The sequence below is a fragment of the Nyctibius grandis genome, chromosome 4 (genome assembly GCF_013368605.1).
Source record: "Nyctibius grandis isolate bNycGra1 chromosome 4, bNycGra1.pri, whole genome shotgun sequence".
Lineage (NCBI taxonomy): Eukaryota > Metazoa > Chordata > Aves > Nyctibiiformes > Nyctibiidae > Nyctibius > Nyctibius grandis.
Window position 1 is genome coordinate 31,779,350 of NC_090661.1, and position 20,735 is coordinate 31,800,084.

Consider the following 20,735-nt stretch of genomic DNA (forward strand, 5'->3'; position numbering starts at 1 on the left):
CCTATAAGGCACCAGAGGGAGAGACAACTGAGCCAGGACTGAAGACACTAAGACCTGTATATGCATTATTTCCATATGCACTGCAAGATCGACTGTGGAGGGGCTAGATTCAAAGCGTTTGGAATTGACCCTTTCCTTGTTGCCCTTCCTTTGTGTAAACAATCAAAGATCTAGCTTTAAACTAGATTCGAAGGGGGATGGGGTTGTAGCTGGGCTTGCACCACTGGGGCAACGCTCTAGTATTGATGAAGACCAGGAGGCCTCCCATCCCCCTGGGGTGAAATCGGTGTGCTCAGCTCGCTCCCTGAAATGCCTGTACACCAATGCACGCAGCATGGGGAATAAACAGGAGGAGTTAGAAATCCATGTTCGGTCGGGGGGGTTACGGTCTAGTGGCAATTACAGAGACTTGGTGGGACACCTCGCATGACTGGAATGTGGTCATGGATGGCTATGTCCTGTTCAGGAAAGACAGGCCAGTAAGGTGAGGTGGTGGAGTTGCTCTTTACGTGAGTGAGCAACTAAAATGTATTCAGTTCTATCCAGGGGCGGATCAGGAGCGAGTTGAGAGTTTGTGGGTACAAATTAAGGGGCAGGCTGGCAGGGATGATACTGTTGTGGGTGTCTATTACAGGCCACCAGATCAGGATGAGGAGGTTGATGAGGCCTTCTACAGGCAGCTGAGAGCAGTCTCACAATTACAGGGCCTGGTTGTCATGGGGGATTTCAACTACCCTGATATTTGCTGGAAGGCCTACTCAGCCAGCCATCCTCAGTCCAGGAGGTTCCTCCAGTGCATTGATGATAACTTTCTGATGCAAATGATGGATGAGCCAACTAGGAGAGGAGCGTTGCTGGATCTTATCCTCACTAACAAGGAGGGTCTGGTTGAAGAGGTGAAGGTTGAGGGCAGCCTTGGTTGTAGTGACCATGAGATGGTAGAGTTCAGGATCTTATGTGGCAGGAACAGAATAGATAGCAAAATCACAACCCTGAACTTCAGCAGGGCCAACTTCGGCCTTTTCAAGCAATTGCTAGGGGAAATCCCATGGGACAGGGTACTAGAAGGTAAGGGGGCCCAAGATAGTAGGTTAGCATTCAAGGACTGCTTCTTCCGAGCTCAAGATAGGAGCATCCCAACAGGTAGGAGGTCAAGGAAGGGTACCAGGAGACCTGCATAGTTAAACAGGGAACTGCTGGGCAAACTCAGGTGGAAGAAGAGAGTGTACAGATCATGGAAGGAGGGGCTGGCCACTTGGGAGGAATATAAGTCTGTTGTCAGAGGATGTAGGGAGGCAACTAGGAAAGCTAAGGCCTCCTTGGAATTAAACCTTGCAAGAGAGGTCAAGGACAACAGAAAGGGCTTCTTCAAATACATTGCAGGTAAAACCAACACTAGAGGCAATGTAGACCCACCGATGAATGAGGTGGGTGCCCTGGAGACAGAGAATAAAAAGAAGGCGGAGTTACTGAATGCCTTCTTTGCCTCTGTCTATACTGCTGGAGGCTGTCCTGAGGAGCCCCGGACCCCTGAGGCTCCAGAAGAAGTCAGGATAGAGGAGGAATCTGTCTTGGTTGATGAGAGCTGGGTCAGGGACCAATTAAGCAATCTGGACATCCATAAATCCATGGGCCCTGATGGGATGCACCCGCGGGTGCTGAGGGAGCTGGCGAAAGTCATTGCTAGGCCACTCTCCATCATCTTTGCTAAGTCGTAGGGAACAGGAGAGGTGCCTGAGGACTGGAGGAAAGCAAATGTCACTCCAGTCTTCAAAAAGGGCAAGAAGGAGGACCCGGGTAACTATAGACCGGTCAGCCTCACCTCCATCCCCGGAAAGGTAATGGAACAACTTGTCCTTGGTGCTGTCTCAAGGAACATCAAGGATAAGAGGATCATTAGGGGCAGTGAACATGGCTTCACCAAGGGGAAGCCATGCTTAACCATCCTGATAGCCTTTTATGAGGATGTTACCCGGTGGACAGATGATGGTAAAGCTGTGGATGTGGTCTATCTCGATTTCAGTAAAGCGTTTGACACGGTCTCCCACAGCATCCTCGCAGCTAAACTGAGGAAGTGTGGTCTGGATGATCGGGTAGTGAGGTGGATTGTGAACTGGCTGAAGGAAAGAAGCCAGAGAGTGGTGGTCAATGGGACAGAGTCTAGTTGGAGGCCTGTATCTAGTGGAGTCCCTCAAGGGTCGGTACTGGGACCAGCACTATTCAATATATTCATTAATGACTTGGATGAGGGAATAGAGTGCACTGTCAGCAAGTTCGCTGATGACACAAAACTGAGAGGAGTGGCTGACACACCAGAAGGCTGCGCAGCCATTCAGAGAGACCAGGACAGGCTGGAGAGTTGGTCGGGGAGAAATTTAATGAAATATAACAAGGGCAAGTGTAGAGTCCTGCATCTGGGACAGAATAACCCCAGGTACCAGTACAAGTTGGGGACAGACCTGTTGGCGAGCAGTGGAGGGGAAAGGGACCTGGGGGTCCTAGTGGACAGCAGGATGACCATGAGCCAGCAGTGTGCCCTTGTGGCCAAGAAGGCCAATGGCATGCTGGGGTGTATTAGAAGGGGTGTGGTTAGCAGGTCAAGAGAGATTCTCCTCCCCCTCTACTCTGCCCTGGTGAGGCCGCATCTGGAATATTGTGTCCAGTTCTGGGACCCTCAGTTCAAGAAGGACAGGGAACTGCTAGAGAGAGTCCAGCGCAGAGCCACGAAGATGATTAAGGGAGTGGAACATCTCCCTTATGAGGAGAGGCTGAGGGAGCTGGGTCTCTTTAGCTTGGAGAAGAGGAGACTGAGGGGTGACCTCATTAATGTTTATAAATATGTAAAGGGCAAGTGTCATGAGGATGCAGCCAGGCTCTTCTCAGTGACATCCTTTGACAGGACCTGGGGCAACGTGTGCAAGCTGGAACACAGGAGGTTCCACTTAAATATGAGGAAAAACTTCTTTACGGTGAGGGTAACCAAACACTGGAATAGGCTGCCCAGAGAGGTTGTGGAGTCTCGTTCTCTGGAGACATTCAAAACCCGCCTGGATGCGTTCCTGTGTGATATGGTCTAGGTAATCCTGCTCCGGCAGGGGGATTGGACTAGATGATCTTTCGAGGTCCCTTCCAATCCCTAACATTCTGTGATTCTGTGATCCACACTTCATGTGAGCCAGCACAGTGACAGATGGGGGTCAGGGTGGAGAACTGAAGGTGGCATTTGATGGGTATGTATCAAATGAAGGTCTGGTACATACTTTAAGTTCATTGGATGGCTGCATATTAATGAGCAAGGGTATTGTGAATAGGAACAGAGAGCTTCCCTCAAGGGGTATAGAGGTGGATGTTGGATCATCCATCTCTTATTGATCTATCTGCCACCTGGAGTGGGCTATACATCCTCTAGGGAAGAGGCTTTCCCACCTCTGTCTTTCCAGGAATACCTCCTTTGTTTCTTGTTGGGCTTTCAGCATTTGTGGTTGGCTTTCACTGTCCAGGCTGAATCCAGAATTGCTAATTCATATAAGAGCGCTCAATAATTGAACCCACATTAACAGATGCTCCCCAAAACTGCAACAGATCCTTGCTCCTCTGTGTCTGGGACAAATGCTCACAGCTGTGGTGCGTATTTCATTCAAATGACTCCTCTGTGGAGGCCTGTGCAATGGAGCACTGATTCTCTGTCCTATTGCTTTGGTCTAGCAACCACCATTTCAATGTTGTGAGTGAATTCTTGCACAGGACGTGCTGTGAAAGGGTGAGGCTTCTTGCCTCCACCTCTTTAATGACTCACATCAGAGCCAGGCACAATCCACCTCGTCATAATAGCAATTGTTTGCAGTGGTTAATGTTTACAAAGTGCCATGAAGAAGTGTGTCCAAACACTGTAGAAGTGCTAGTTATTCACATATTTATTCCCAAACCAGTCCTAAGCACCCTGCTCTGAAATGTGTCCTTTTTGGGGTGGGCATAATGCCCAGCAAGCTGTGCAGCAATGAAAGAAGGGTGTGAAAAACCCCAGTTCAGTAGCACTCTGTGTCCTGGAACAGCCAGGATCTCTGCAAATACTCTGTTGCTTGTCCGTACCCAGGCAGTGTTGCTGTAGATGCTCCGTTTATGCACCAAGACCTTGGAAGTAGGTGGAAAGTCCTGGGGTCTGAACTGGCATTCCCAACAGTTGAAATATTTAAAGCCAGGAGCTTAGGCTTCACTTGCAGACTTTGATTAGCTCATTCCCTTGAGGTGAATAATTTTGTTGTGCCTTGTTTTTTTTCCCCCCCAAGTAACAGGATATTGTTTTTTTTCATTATCCTCATTTGGTTCAGTGAGTCAGTTTTGTTCCCAAGCTGGTACACTTTCCTGGCTGCTTCAGAAGGGATGAGAGAACTCTTGAGCCATCCTGCTGCCCTTGAGCTGTTCTGCTTTACTGGCACCCCCTTGATGTTGTCCAGATGTTCTCTGTTGGTACAGTTTTGGATATGGTTACACCACTCCTGTCCTATATCTTATGTGGTCTTACCTGTTTTCTAAGGGCAATGAGACTGGAATTGCAGCCACACTCTGTAGCCCCTTCAAGACTAACAGCAACAGCAGAAGGACAGAAGAGCCAAATCAGAATTGGTGATGCAGAGGGCAGGGAAAGCAGGGGAGAGAATGAAATTCTTCCAACTTTTCTGTGTCTTGCTGGGTATTTCTGTGTTGTAAGTATCTGGGGCAGTTGAGGATACTTTGAAGCACTTGGCAGTATGCTTCTGTGCCCCAGTAGCGATGCATTCATGAAGCCCTGCTGAATACAAGAGAGCAAAGCATAGCTTGAACGTTGGCTAAGGGGTGTCTGTCACGAGACCCAGGGCCGCTCAGAAGCCAGTGATGCCAAATGTGATTCAATGGAGCATGCAGTAATATAAACATTACTGCAGTATCTCCTCCCTCATTCAGGATGTTGGCATGAGGAGGTAATAACCAGAATGAAGAATCTGTCTTCAAATAAAAGTCCAGAATTTAAGCAAAAATACAGAGTCTACATAGCCAGACCTCATGGACCTTGGTTTACTCCCACTTGGAAGACACAAATTTCCTGAGCTGCTTTGTGCATCAGGGCCTTATGGTTTGCATGTCAGAACTTCATCTCTTTTCTCCCAAGGGGCCTTCTCTGCCCGTGGAGGAGGTATTGCCCCTGTAACCCAGCAGAGTCTGAAATTTTATTTACCCTGAAGAAATCACAAATTATTTATGTGCAGCTCTGGTTTCATTGAGCTGACTGAAGTGTATGAGTGAGACCTAGATTCTCTGTAGGCCTGATCCCAAGAGGTGCTGAGGAGCCTCGGGAGCACTGGATGCCTTGAGTGCGTAGTTCTGCCTCACAATTTGCAGGATTGAACCCTCCAACAAGGAGACGCTGGAAGGGCAAGAACAAAGATGACAGAGACAGTGCTTGTGGTTTACAAACTGAAATGTGATTACATTTATTTTTTGCCTTTAATCTTCAGGCCTGGCCCCAGGTCAGCTGTACACGTACCCAGCACGTTGCTGGCGCAAAAAGAGGCGTTTGCATCCCCCTGAGGATTCCAGGCTGAAGCTGCTGGAAATTAAACCTGGTAAGTATTTGTTTGCCTCTCTCTCTCCTGTGCTGCAGAGCAGCTGGCATACACGCAAAACTGGCATTTAGACCTTGGACTTTATCTTTGCCCCTCTCCAACCATTTCTGTTTGCATATGTTGCATCTTACTTGGTTTGCTGTAACAATAACCACCAAACCCTCTGCACTCACCTCGTCCCTTACAGAAATGTGTATGACTTGTATTGAATGCAATGGGAGCTGAATTTACCTTCCGTAGGGGGGAATACTGGCCCTATTAGCAAATCCATAAGGATGTAAAGAATCAATGTATTACTAATTATTGCCTCAGTGTGTTATTAATACAAAATCTCACTCTGGCATCTGCTGCCTAATCTTTGTGAAAAAGACTGCTGTGTGTGTGGAACAGTACACTGATAAGATTTTTCATAATGGGACTGGGGACCAGGGGTGTGACCAGATTATAAACAGCAAATAATAAAAATGAGTGAGCATATGCCACATTTGTGTATGTGTGTATGCCTGTATGTGTACCTTAGTCTATTGTTGTTTCATTCTTGTTGTCCTTGATACGTTTCCCCCAAAATTAAACTATGTGAAGTGATGAGTCTGGATGCTGAATGAGTGACTGTGGAGTAGATGCTTGCTGCCTTTGGGGTCAGTTATTATGAGAAAGAGGGAACACATGCACTCACAGCTGTATGTGGTTTTTAAGAGGCGAGACACTGCCAGTATAAAAAGTACAGGAGAAAACCCCAAAATGTAAATCAAGAATATTTTAAAAACCTGTTTGACAGAAGAAGGTGTCTGGGAACTGTGTTATGCTCAGCAATACTGGTGACTTTGCTTCTTTGCTTCTATGCAGTAGCTGATGAAGAGACAGGAAAGGATGATAGAGACGATTTCTAAACCCTGTTAAATCAGAGGCAAAATTCATGTTGATTTTGGCAGAAAGTTTTTGAAGGTTCCCTACCTTCAGTATAGGAGAAGTCAGAAGACAGTTGGACAAGAGGAAGAAATGCTGGTAATCACTCAGTTGGGGTTCAAACCAAGGGCAAAAATCTCAGCCAGCAAATAGAACCAGACCTCACAGCAAAGCTGGTCAGAAAGAACCGGTGAAATCGGTCAGGTTACATTGATGGAAATGAGACTGGACTCTAGGATCATGTTGCCCCATAGAAATGTCTACCTCAGACTTTGTGATGATGCAAACACTGCTACGCCTTGGTAATTTAGTAAGGTAAAGCAGTAGTGTAGAGTTTGACTCTTCTTTGTTTGCATTATGCTGCTTTGCTGTACTCACTGAATGCCAAATTAGTGCATCCTACATGCCACAGGGCATGAAAGGCAATTACCACAAAGTTATCAGATAAAGAGACCTCAGCATGTCTGTCTCTGTGTTGTTTTCCCTGCTATAAACATCTCTTCTGCATCTTAGGAGTGCTACTGTTGTTGCATTGCCGGTGGCAGCCAAATAAGGCAAGTTATATTGCTTTGCCGTTTAAATCTATTTTCCAACTAATTTCTATCTAGTGATTAACTTTCCTTATCAGTTACACCACAAAATAATTTCACTCCATCTGTGCATATCCAGAATAGACTCACTAGCCCAAAATGGGATTTTTCCCTTCTCTGTTTTAAAAGTATAAAACCTATGGAAAACATCAGATCTTCATCTAAAGGTAGCTTTTGACAATTTGAGAAAAAGATAGTATTTATTTTCAACACAGACAGCAGATATACTATATGTTTTGGCGGGGGACACTGTGGTAAAGCCTAATGCTGAACCTAGAAAGCTACCTTATGCTGACCTCTTTATTCCTCAGTTAAACATTAGATAACTGTGTGGGACAAAGATGTGGCAATTTAAGATCCCTTAAGAAGCACATAACTGACAACTGTAGGAAGTCTAAAATAAATTTGGAAGAAATCTAATCTTAAATGTTCCATAGTTTCACTCCACCTAGAGCCTGGACATCCTAGACATGGCTTAGAGCTGTTCTCAACAGCTAGAGAGTGCTTGTGCTGGGTTAATATGCAAGTAGCTAATGTTTATATAGGAGGCTGTTGAATTGGTTACATGTTACGTAACATACCCAAACAATGCAATTCTACAACATCAAATTAACTGCTTAGAAGTACTTCTAGTAAGACTGCCACTGTAACAAACACAGAAGGGGATCTTAGCTCCAAAAGCTGTCAATCTGGCAGTCAATGGGATCGCTACCAGGGCATGTGAATACTTGCTTGGACTGCACCTGGGGTCTTTTTTGGAGTGGCTGATTATAGCGATAAGTCGTATCCAGAAGTTCAAGACTTCTACATAACTTGGGAGATACATAGACCTAGGATTTTTGTTTTGGTCAGTAAACCAATTCAACAGCTGGTCAGTAAGTAGAGTCAAAATATTGTATTGCTAGCAGTTCAATGATATAATAAATCATTTAGTAATTGTAGCCAAGAAGGCCAATGGCATCCTGGGATGTATTAGAAGGGGTGTGGTTAGTAGGTCAAGAGAGGTTCTCCTCCCCCTCTACTCTGCCCTGGTGAGGCCGCATCTGGAATATTGTGTCCAGTTCTGGGCCCCTCAGTTCAAGAAGGACAGGGAACTGCTAGAGAGAGTCCAGTGCAGAGCCATGAAGATGATTAAGGGAGTGGAACATCTCCCTTATGAGGAGAGGCTGAGGGAGCTGGGTCTCTTTAGCTTGGAGAAGAGGAGACTGAGGGGTGACCTCATTAATGTTTATAAATATGTAAAGGGCAAGTGTCATGAGGATGCAGCCAGGCTCTTCTCAGTGACATCCCTTGACAGGACCTGGGGCAATGGGTGCAAGCTGGAACACAGGAGGTTCCACATAAATGTGAGGAAAAACTTCTTCATGGTGAGGGTAACTGGACACTGGAATAGGCTGCACAGAGAGGTTGTGTTTTATTTGGTTTCAAGTCGAAGTGTTTGGTATTAAGAATAGTTACAACCAAAGTTGTAAAGATCAGAACACTGGAATAGGTGCTGCTGATGTAGCCTTTAGATGTCTATTTTCCTCTGCCACTGTACTGAGAATTACATGCATGGATTGCCCTAGTAAAGTTGTTTGATCAAGGGTCTAGCAATGTTCATGTTAATACTATTTCTAAGCATCCTCCATCCCATCCAGTAGCCTATCCAATAGATATGCGGTAGAAATAAAATATTGCCAAAACTTACTTGTGATAACTGCTTCAGTGACAATACAGTCAATATTATTACCAGACCTTTAGGAATTACACTATGTATTCCTGACATTTACTTTCAAGTGGGCTGATGTTCATCTTTTGGTGGTACATTCATATCCTCAGGAGCAAGCATTATGGTTCAAGTGCAGCCAAGTTTTCATCGTTGTAATGGATATGAGCTGTTACGTGAGGCACTATAGTGTAGCAGTCAAGACTCCTGTCAACAGTGGTATAGATTTGAAACAAGTCCCCAGTCATGGGCAATATATTGTCAAGTTGCTAATACTGTGATTTTCTGGGTACAGAGTGCTAAAGTTATTAGATGTTGATACTCTCATAATATTCATGAAACTAGACTTCTGTTCAACCAAGTATGGGCAAACCTGATTCTCTGCAGAACTGGGCAGTGGTATTTGCACGGCACTTCAACGCGGAGCAGTGGGAGGACTGGAAGCAGCTTATACTTCCACACTCATTCCTCAGCTGGCTGTTCTCCTGCCCAGTAAAAGAGCAAGAGCAGAACTGCTGTGCATGGGAGGTCTGTGAGTCTGGGAATGGGTGAGGGAGAGGGTTGGACTGGGCTGGGTAGCCTGTTCTTCCAGAGGAATGGGAGAAGGAGAATTGCCAACTCTCTTACCACGATCTTGAACTGCAGGTGCTGCAAAGGCAAGCAGTAGGGTTCTGGCCCTCAGTAATATCAGAGCAGCTGGAAAGGTGAGGGTTAGAAATGGAAGAGATATCCCTGATTACACCCAAAGCCCCTTGAAATTTTAGTTGCTCCTTGTCCTGTATACTTAGTGGTGTTGTGGTACTGGGTGGTATCATGATTCTGTGTTGGGTCAGGTATCAATATTGTGGAAGTGGTATTACCTACAGTAAACCCTGCTGACAGCCAGGTATTACCCAAGCTTTGCAGCTATGCAGATGAGAACAGATAGGGTGCATATGGCCAAAAACTCTGGTGGAATTTAAATTGGTAGTGTCCTACTTCAGTTTTACAAGATGGCTAAATATAGATATGTTCACACATGCACACAGAGCTTTTATTTCATGCGCTATGTAAGTGTAAAGAACATGAATGGAAAGCTTTTGTCTCAATTCAGTGTTGTCTTTTGGTTTCGGACTGAAAGCTAACAGCCAGCAGCAGGCAGCCTTCCCACCCACTTGGAGGGTGTGGAGTAGAGTTTGTGTGTGCTGCTACTCTGTTGAGAATGAGCTGGTGTCCTGTGCTAGTGTCTATCCTGTTACTTAACTCTGGGCAGTCTAGTGTTCAGCTGAACTACAGAAATGGCGGGTTTTTTTGTACCATCTGTTGAAGAGGTAAAAGTAAACAAAAGTATTTTTCATTTGCTGTGATGAACCATGGTAGAATTGTTTGGGGCAAGTACTGGTAACAGATTTTTAAATGACACTTAAACAATGCCTAATCTGTTTTTAATCTGACATATGGGATATACCTATGTGAGTGTGCTTGTGAATGAATGATCGGAATCCTTACGGATAAGCTATTACCTCTTTCAACCATCTCAATTTACCTTGTAGAGACTGTGTCTGATTGTACAAGGTACTGTGTTTCTCCTGAGAAGTGGTGAGTGCCCCCAACTCTTGTGGAAGATGCTCAGCATGTCTGTAGATGTCAATGGTCTTTAAGATGGGGCACTTCACCAAGATAAAGTTAAAACGAAATTAAAAAGCAGAGGACAGAATAAGCATTAGTATCACTTACATGATAGCATCTAGAGACTGAAGCAGCATGTTCGATCGTCATCCTGGGGGTTGTTGTGAAGGCTTCTTATACTCTCTGCTATAGTCATATATGATAGCAGATCTTACAGTCCAAATATACAAAATACAGCAAAGGAAGTACTTCAATTCCAAAATGGAGAAATGAGCTACAAAGATAATAAAATACTTTTATGAAGGTTTAACCAGTGGTTTGTGGTAGAGCTGGAAATTGAACCCAAGAACACAGAAAGAGCTCAGTTCTCCCGTGTTCCATATTCTTTTTTCTTTCCCTGGTTGCTATGTCCAGTGTCACTCAAAGATATTAGAGCCTAAAAATAATTCAAACCACTGATTTCATGAGAATATCCTTTTATCATTTTTCTCAGATAGGCCAATTAATATTGACTAGTTTCACTTTCGATTTCAGCAATTTCTATACAATCACAGAATCACAGAATGAATCACAGAATCACAGAATGTTAGGGATTGGAAGGGACCTCGAAAGATCATCTAGTCCAATCCCCCTGCCAGAGCAGGATTGCCTAGACCATATCACACAGGAACGCGTCCAGGCAGGTTTTGAATGTCTCCAGAGAACGAGACTCCACAACCTCTCTGGGCAGCCTATTCCAGTGTTCGGTCACCCTCACCGTAAAGAAGTTTTTCCTCATATTTAAGTGGAACCTCCTGTGTTCCAGCTTGCACCCATTGCCCCTTGTCCTGTCAAGGGATGTCACTGAGAAGAGCCTGGCTGCATCCTCATGACACTTGCCCTTTACATATTTATAAACATTAATGAGGTCACCCCTCAGTCTCCTCTTCTCCAAGCTAAAGAGACCCAGCTCCCTCAGCCTCTCCTCATAAGGGAGATGTTCCACTCCCTTAATCATCTTCGTGGCTCTGCGCTGGACTCTCTCTAGCAGTTCCCTGTCCTTCTTGAACTGAGGGTCCCAGAACTGGACACAATATTCCAGATGCGGCCTCACCAGGGCAGAGTAGAGGGGGAGGAGAATCTCTCTTGACCTGCTAACCACACCCCTTCTAATACACCCCAGCATGCCATTGGCCTTCTTGGCCACAAGGGCACACTGCTGGCTCATGGTCATCCTGTTGTCCACTAGGACCCCCAGGTCCCTTTCCCCTACGCTGCTCTCCAACAGGTCTGTCCCCAACTTGTACTGGTACCTGGGGTTATTCTGTCCCAGATGCAGGACTCTACACTTGCCCTTGTTATATTTCATTAAATTTCTCCCCGCCCAACTCTCCAGCCTGTCCAGGTCCCTCTGAATGGCTGCGCAGCCTTCTGGCGCGTCAGCCACTCCTCCCAGTTTTGTGTCATCAGCGAACTTGCTGACAGTGCACTCTAATCCCTCATCCAAGTCATTAATGAATATAGTGAATAGAACTGGTCCCAGTACTGACCCTTGCGGGACTCCACTAGACACAGACCTCCAACTGGACTCAGTCCCATTGACCACCACTCTCTGGCTTCTTTCCTTCAGCCAGTTCACAATCCACCTCACTACCCGATCATCCAGACCACACTTCCTCAGTTTAGCTGCGAGGATGCTGTGGGAGACCGTGTCAAACGCTTTACTGAAATCGAGATAGACCACATCCACAGCTTTACCATCATCTATCCACTGGGTAACATCCTCATAAAAGGCTATCAAGTTGGTTGAGCATGACTTCCCGTTGGTGAAGCCATGCTGAGTGCCCCTAATGATCCTCCTATCCTTGATGTGCCTAGAGACAGCACCAAGGACAAGTTGTTCCATCACCTTTCCGGGGATGGAGGTGAGGCTGACCGGTCTATAGTTACCCGGGTCCTCCTTCTTGCCCTTTTTGAAGACTGGAGTGACATTCGCTTTCCTCCAGTCCTCAGGCACCTCTCCCGTTGCGCACGACTTAGCAAAGATGATGGAGAGTGGCCTAGCAATGACTTCCACCAGCTCCCTCAGCACCCGCGGGTGCATCCCATCAGGGCCCATGGATTTATGGACGTCCAGATTGCTTAATTGGTCCCTGACCCAGCCCTCATCAACCAAGACAGATTCCTCCTCTATCCTGACTTCCTCTGGGGCCTCAGGGGTCTGGGGCTCCTCAGGACAGCCTCCAGCAGTATAGACAGAGGCAAAGAAGGCATTCAGTAACTCCGCCTTCTTTTTATCCTCTGTCTCCAGGGCCCCCACCTCATTCATCAGTGGGCCTACATTGCCTCTAGTGTTGGCTTTACCTGCAATGTATTTGAAGAAGCCCTTTCTGTTGTCCTTGACCTCTCTTGCAAGGTTTAATTCCAAGGAGGCCTTAGCTTTCCTAGTTGCCTCCCTACATCCTCTGACAACAGACTTATATTCCTCCCAAGTGGCCAGCCCCTCCTTCCATGATCTGTACACTCTCTTCTTCCACCTGAGTTTGACCAGCAGTTCCCTGTTTAACCATGCAGGTCTCCTGGTACCCTTCCTTGACTTCCTGCCTGTTGGGATGCTCTGATCTTGAGCTTGGAAGAAGCAGTCCTTGAATGCTAACCAACTATCTTGGGCCCCCTTACCTTCTAGTACCCTGTCCCATGGGATTTCCCCTAGCAATTGCTTGAAAAGGCCGAAGTTGGCCCTCCTGAAGTTCCGGGTTGTAATTCTGCTAGCTATTCTGTTCCTGCCACATGAGATCCTGAACTCTACCATCTCATGGTCACTACAACCAAGGCTGCCCTCAACCTTCACCTCTTCAACCAGACCCTCCTTGTTAGTGAGGATAAGATCCAGCAGCGCTCCTCTCCTAGTTGGCTCATCCACCATTTGCATCAGAAAGTTATCATCAATGCACTGGAGGAACCTCCTGGACTGAGGATGGCTGGCTGAGTAGGCCTCCCAGCAAATATCAGGGTAGTTGAAATCCCCCATGACAACCAGGCCCTGTAATTGAGAGACTGCTCTCAGCTGCCTGTAGAAGGCCTCATCACCCTCCTCATCCTGATCTGGTGGCCTGTAATAGACACCCACAACAGTATCACCCCTGCCAGCCTGCCCCTTAATTCGCACCCACAAACTCTCAACTCGCTCCTGATCCGCCCCTGGACAGAACTCAATACATTCTAGCTGCTCACTCACATAAAGAGCAACTCCACCACCTCTCCTTAGCGGCCTGTCTTTCCTGAACAAGACATAGCCATCCATGACCACATTCCAGTCATGTGAGGCTTCCCACCAAGTCTCTGTAATTGCCACTAGATCATAGCCCCCTGACCGAACACGGATTTCCAACTCCTCCTGTTTATTCCCCATGCTGCGTGCATTGGTGTACAGGCATTTCAGGGAGCGAGCTGAGCACACCGATTTCACCCCAGGGGGATGGGAGGCCTCCTGGTCTACCTCAACACTAGAGCGTTGCCCCAGTGGTGCAAGCCCAGCTACTACCCCACCCCCCTTCGAATCTAGTTTAAAGCTCTCCGAATGAGCCCTGCTAATTCCTGTCCCAGAACCCTTTTGCCCTTACGACATAAGCCTTTCCCATGTATTACCATCACACCTGTTGTCTTATAAAACCAGCCATTATCAAAGAACCCAAAGCCCTGCCTGTAGCACCAGTCTCGTAGCCAGGCATTAATAGAGAGAATCCTACTATTCCATCCCACGTCATCACCTGAAAATGGAAGGAGGGAGGAGAAAACAACTTGTGCCCCAGACTCTTTCACCAACCGTCCTAGGGCCTTGTAGTCTTTCTTCATCCCCCTCAGACTACGGGTTGCAGCTTCTTCCCCACCTGTCTGGAAGATCAGCAGGGGGTAGTAGTCTGTGGCCTTCACCAGGTTGGGGAGTTGCCTGGTGATATCCCTGATTCGGGCTCCAGGCAGGCTGCAGACCTCCCTGTGATGGGGGTCAGCTCTGCTTATTGGGCCCTCAGATCCCTTTAGGAAGGAGTCTCCAACCACTAAAACTCTTCTCTTCTTCCTTGTGGAGGAGGTAGCTATACGTCTGAGAGGTTTTTCTGACTGTGGTGGGACCTCTGATGTAGGTTGCCTCTCCACCACATCCCCATTGGACTGGCTGTATTCCACTAGGGCTTCATATCTATTGCTCAGAGGCACCTGTGGAGGCAAGGTAGGCAAGGAGGGCACTCGCCTTTTGCCACGGCCACAGACTTGCCTCCACTCACTCCTCTCCTCTAGGTTATTGTTTTCCACCTGAGAGGGGCAGAGTACAGGGGCCCCTCGATCCTGGGAGCTCTCTGGCAGGTGCTCCCATTTTTGTTGCAGGGAAGGCAGAGCCTGGCTCCACCAGTCTATCTCCATTTCAGCCTCCCAAATGCTCCTAAGCCTTTCTGCTTCAGCTTGAAGCCTTTCAACCTGGCTTTGCAGCTGTGCTGCTCGGCCGAGCAGATCATCTACTTGCTCACAGCGCACACAGCCCCCTGACACCACAGAGAAGCTGTAGCATTCCCTGCAGCCTGCGACCTGCACCATTGCCTCCTTCTGTGGGAGCTCAGTCTGGGTTCCCACATCCATTTTGGTCTTCTTCCACCGGGTTGTTACCATTGTTCTTTCACTGAACTGGGAAATACCTGCTGGTGACACCCCTGGTTCACAGCTCCTTGGCACCTTCCTCGCCTTGTGCACTGGCAGGGAGTCAGCGCCCTCCCCAACGAGCTGCAAACGGCTGTGGCCTCCCCCGCCCTGGGACACACCCAGTCACAGCTAAGTCTCCCTCTCCCCTCTGGCCAGGGACTAGTCCCTGCCCTCCAGGAGACTTTTTATCACCCGATCACAGGGGGTGGTGCGTTTAAATTGCTTAAATCGCCCGCGTTGCCTCCGGCTACGCCCCCTCCTCTCCTGATTTGTTGCTGGGAACCTCCGGGTCCGGGTCCGGGTCTGGGGTGGGGGGGAAGCAGCTCGGGGCTGATGCTCGCAGGGAGCTCAGGGGGGGCCCAGAGTACGAAAACCGCCCGGTTAAGCCCGATGTCGCCCTCGCCCCCGCACTAACCTCAAGTCGCTGCCGCCGCTTTCGCTGCTGCCGCCGCTGTCCCAATCACATGTTGGTTCTTGTTCAGTACTACAAGACAGCAGTGTTATTTTGCTATGAACACTAAGGAAAGGCACATCTTTTCTTAACAAAAAGTTTTGCTACTATTGAACATATATGTAAACTTCTCTGTGATTAAAGGTTAGGTTTCTGTTATATTATCAAACCTGCCTGTAGCTCCTCTTTAAGATGCATTAGGACTGTCTTAGGATCAAAAGTGGCAGAATAATTCTGGTGCCAAATAAGAGTACCTCTGTAAAATTCAGATGAAGTGGATATGCTATTCCTGAAGGGAGTATCAAAGTATCAATTGTTCAAACTTCTGACAGGTTTCTGCAGATGTAAATTTACCAAAGATACTTTTGTGTAGAGCTTTCTTTAGGTTGTTTTTAATTGTTCATGGCTTTAGAAACATTTGCTGTCATGAAACCTAAATTTGGGGCAGATATGACATGACAGCCAGCAGACAGGAGCAACTTTCGTTCTCTGATGACTTGGTCTAGATTCCTCGTGTAAGATGGAGTTTAATAGCCTGTTATCAACTTCTGTGACTTTTGCTGTCTGCCCTCCAAAATCTTGGAATTAAAATGTTTTTTAAAATCTGCTTTTTATTCGAGCGCTTCTGCATTCTGAAGTACTTTGGCTTTTAAAATAACTCTCCTCATCCTTTATAATACATTCTTCAGTACTTTGAAATATCACTGATTTTAGGATTTTTTTTTTTTTACTTTTTTTTTAACATTTTTTTTTTTCTTTTCACATGCCTGATTCCACCTGCCAGGTGTTTAGTTGTGGGAGAACTGGAAATGGGCTCTGCATGGATCTGCTGCTGTAGCGGGGCATGTGCAGGCGCTGGCCGCGCTGCGAGGCCAGCAGAGGGAGCCGAATAGCCCGTGGTTTTGGCAAGGGCAGGGCCTGACTCTGGTTCACTTAAACTGGAGTTACCTCTGCAGAAGTGAATGGAGCGCTGGGGGTGTGAAACTAGAGTAGGAGAGGGATTGAGCCTACTCCATGAGTCAACTTTTTAACTGATTTTTCTTCTGTGGACGGAATAGCCTGTTTTTAAATTATTATTTGTTAGTAACAGGATTTGATTTTGGTAGGTGGTACCAAAGCAACAGTCCTGCAGTGTATTTAGGTCAAGGGTTAGGCAAATATTAGGTCAAATGTCAAATAACTCAACATCACAGTGTGTGGACAATGATGAGCTTCATATTTGAAGAAGCTGCGTGACCCACGTCAAAGAACTTTACTGAGCGATTCCACATGGATCCTGTAGTTTCTGGTTGAGCTAGAGCAGATCTCATTTTCACCCATTCCTATCAATCTTTATTTTTGGCACTCATGTAGAAGAAAAAAAAAACATACTTAACTGTTTGTGACAGGGAGGGTGGATAATTTTCAGTTCTCATTTGATGTGTTACAGTGCATATCTGCATGCTGGCCATGCTGAATCCCAAGGTTGGTCTACCATGTACCTATATATGTCACATTTCTGTAGCACTTTGGAATAAAATGAAGCTTTATATTGTGAATCCAAATCTGGGAGCAGGGATGCTGGAAGGTGTTGGTTTTTTGTTTGTTGTTTTTTTTTTTTTTCAGGGCTAGATAGGAAATTTCCACGTGTAAGAAAAAGGAAACATTCGTCATGGCTGTAGGAATCCCTGAACATCCCAACTGTTTTTTTCCTATCATTTCTTCAGCAAATTGGGAACCTCTCATGTGAATGGGGGGAAAATTCATTTTTTACCAGCTCTAGCTTTTATTTATACCAAAATAAATATTGATTTTGGGCTTCTTATCCAGCAAAGTACCTAAATATTGGCCTAAATTTAAGTAGGTGTTTATTCATCAGCTAAGCCTGCCTTTTACAGATGAGTCCATCAATGCTACTGAATCAAAACAGTAAGCTCCAATTCTCTGCTTATCTTGCCTTCAGATTGTTCACAGCAGGACATGGCACCACAGGCAAGAGCTGCTGCCTTATGGCACTTGCACATCCAGCTATGACTCGGGTTAGAAAAAGTGACTTTCTGTGACCAAGAGAAAACTCATCAGTGTGGGACCTCCTTGCAAATTAGCTTCTTCCTTTTACACACATATTTAGCCAGATTCTATTCCATCTCATCCACCACCTTTAAATTCTTCCTACAACAGGGACTTTTGCTGGTCCAAATCTCTGGCCAGATAAAGTTTGCTTTTCTTTTCTTACATGGCACTAAGAATACCAGGGAACCTGTCCCTTTCTGCATGTATTCACTGACACAGAATCATAATGTAGAAGTCCTGCAGTGAAATATCTTTGTCCCATTGCAGCGGAGGTGCCAACCTCTGCATTTAATGTCCTGCCCGCTATCAGGTACCTGCATCGGCTGTGCCCCGTACAGGACTACACAGCACCAGGGACAATGGAATATCTCTTTTTCTCTCAGCTTCTCAGTGTGTAAAATGGAGGTGCTAAAACATTGATCTCTTTTGTCTGTCTCAGCAAAATGCCTAACAGATAGTTTATAAATCTTCTAGAGAGTTTGGGAGGGGTAGGGGAGACCTTTTTATTTACAGGAATGTATGAATAACGTGTGCCACTTGCCAAGCCTTTAAAGTGCCAGTATTAAATGTTGTGGCCATCAGCATGAAGCCTTGCAAAACTGGTATCAAAGGCTACCAGCTCTGGTGCAAAACCTGGGCTTATGTGTACCAGGGTGGCGATGAAAAACAAGTAATTTGTTACACACCCACATATACAAATAAAGAGACTCACCACAGGTGAATTGTTGAGCCAGTTTTTGCAAGGCTGGTTGTGCAGTGTAAATGTTAGATAACTCAAGTTTTGCAGAGTGTAACTCTTCTTGCTTCATTTTGGCCACTGTTGAGCTGGCCTTCTGTACATCATGGCTGCCGGGGCTATGATAACTTCTCCTTCAAATCATGCACTGTTCTTGCTGGGTATTGTTACGTGTGATAAGCTGCAAATTCTTAAACTAATTCAGCTCAGTAGGTTCAAGGATGTGAGTAAATATGTATTTTCCCCCAAATGGGATTTCATGATTTTGCAGGTATGGAAATAAAACACACTCATTTCTGGAAAAGCAAATAATATTCTATAAATAGTCCAGTCAAGAAAACAAAAACATTGTTTCTGCTGCTGAACTCCGCAGTCATGCTGCTAGAATTTACAGGATTAACTTTGCGTAAATAGTTTCTCTTTCATTTGTGGGATCTGGAACAGGTCACTACAAGTATTTTATATGCACAGTTTTACCAGGAGAACTGTGTTGGTTAGCTAAGATTGCTCATGTGAATCACCTGGGATTACTCCTGGTTCTTGTGTGGCCGAGCCAGTTTGCATAATTAGGAGAAAGCTGTGTGAAGAAGCCACTGGGCTTTGGAACCTCTCTGCGTTTTGATCAAAAGCCCATTGAAGCCAGACCCCTCTGGCTCTAGTCATCAGGCTAAGGCAGAAGTAGCAACTGAACAAGATAAGGCGGTCTTGGAAACTTAAATCTCTATCTTTCTGAGTTCTCTGGGTCTCATCCCTGCAAACGTGAACATAGGCTGCATGTGCAGTGACCCGCAGACACAAGGCTGTTGTAATTTCAGAAGCAATGCAGCCACTTAGAGGTGATTTTTCCACCAGTGTGTAGTCTCAACTGTATTTAGTGTATTTGTGAAAATAGAGTTATGATGACTTTGGAGCCAGGCCATTTTGAAAAATGTTTTGGTCACTACAGCAGGCGATTAAATTGAAGGAATGAATTGTGCTGATGAGCTCCTCAGAGCCTCTGCAGTGTGACTGCAGGTCGTCGCTTGGGGCTCGATCTGCAAGACGTGGGGAAAGCTTGGAGGGCTCAGGCAGCTGAGATGGCCTTGGCTTGAAATACCTGGGCTGCTTGAGAGGGAGCTTACTTGTGGTGCTGCTATCCCTTCTGTGTTATCCAGCCTGTTGTTTTGCTCTTTCGCTTTTCTTGGCTACTGTGTGTTTGACCTACATCTGGCTGCTAGGACGCGTCTTTGGGAAGAGGTTTTTCAGCATGTGCCTCTTAAGCTGCCAAGGCCTGACTGTGAATGCCGTGTCTCTAAGAGACATATTATTCATACTGGAGAGGTAAAATGCTGTGGGATTTATCCCTTTACTATGAAGTTAACATCAATGTTTGTAAGTAACCATCAGGATTACTTATTTCTGAAATAAACAGGTTTAACCTTAAAAAGAGGGGAGTGCAGGTGAGCTGAGAATGGCAGTCTCTTCTTAGGGAAAAGGTGGCTTTGAAAGAGTGTTTCATCCCTCCCCAAGTAGGCATGGTGAGCCTAGGAGTGGGTTGCCCAAGCAGTTCCCTCAAGGCTTATCAGGAGGAAGGGATATGGGAACCCCTGGGGAAGCGCCAGGGGATGGTACCTGGGGAAATGCTGGAACCCGGCAGATTCGTTTCCCCCAAGGCACAAATCATCAGCTCCCCAGCAAAGGGGAGGGGTGGCTGGGAAACCATCTGCCCTGTCGGAGTCTTGCAGCTAGAGCTCAACCTGAACAGCTTTGCTGGCAAACCTCCTGGCACTGTTCTCAGTATAGCCGGTACCGATGCTTGAAAAAGAATGAGCCGCACCGGCAAAAGGATTTTTGTGAAGCACAAAAATAGTTTAGTTGCAAGTACTAGACACAAGATCCGAGGAAATGGGTATCTTTTATCTAACTCACTGGATCTATTTTGTATGTTCATGTGGGTAATCCTGGGAGTTCTCTGGTAATCACATGAAAAAGGGTTTATAGGATCAAGTCCCCAGGGCTTAGTCTTGTAAAATGCCAAGCTGTCTAACCCCAGACAAGGAAAGCACCTGAGCTTGGGCTTTAAGAACATGAGTGATCTTTTTGTAATTAATGGGACTTGTCACATGCTTAAAATTAAATCTGCATGTAAAGTACTGGGTTGGACCAGACTTGCAGGTTTGGTACTCAGCATCCTGCAAGATAGAGCCCAATAAAGTCACTGGGCTACTAAATCAACCGTATAGTAGAACCTGTGCACTATTTCATAGAAGAAAATGTTAACAAAAAATAGCAAAGAGATTATGGAGTATTATTACATTCAAATATGATTTTTAAAAAACTTGTATTCAATTTTATTGTTCTTCAGACACATAGCAAATGAAATTATTTTGTATTATGAAATATAAAATTTATAGCAGATGGTATTTTTCTGGTG

At 46.0% G+C, this 20,735-nt stretch overlaps 1 protein-coding gene across 6 annotated transcripts in view; it reads left to right on the forward strand.

Annotated features, from left to right (window-relative positions):
• DPF3 (double PHD fingers 3) overlaps window positions 1–20,735 on the forward strand; it is a 193,634-nt gene that overhangs the window by 96,261 nt on the left and 76,638 nt on the right. For all 6 annotated transcript variants that reach the window (XR_011047938.1, XR_011047937.1, XM_068397953.1 and 3 more), the window contains exon 3: window positions 5,493–5,600. Coding sequence is in view for 4 of the 6 variants with exons in the window: in XM_068397953.1 (XP_068254054.1) it covers window positions 5,493–5,600 (108 nt within the window). In the remaining 2 variants the exon portion in view is untranslated. The remainder of the gene's footprint in view (window positions 1–5,492; window positions 5,601–20,735) is intronic.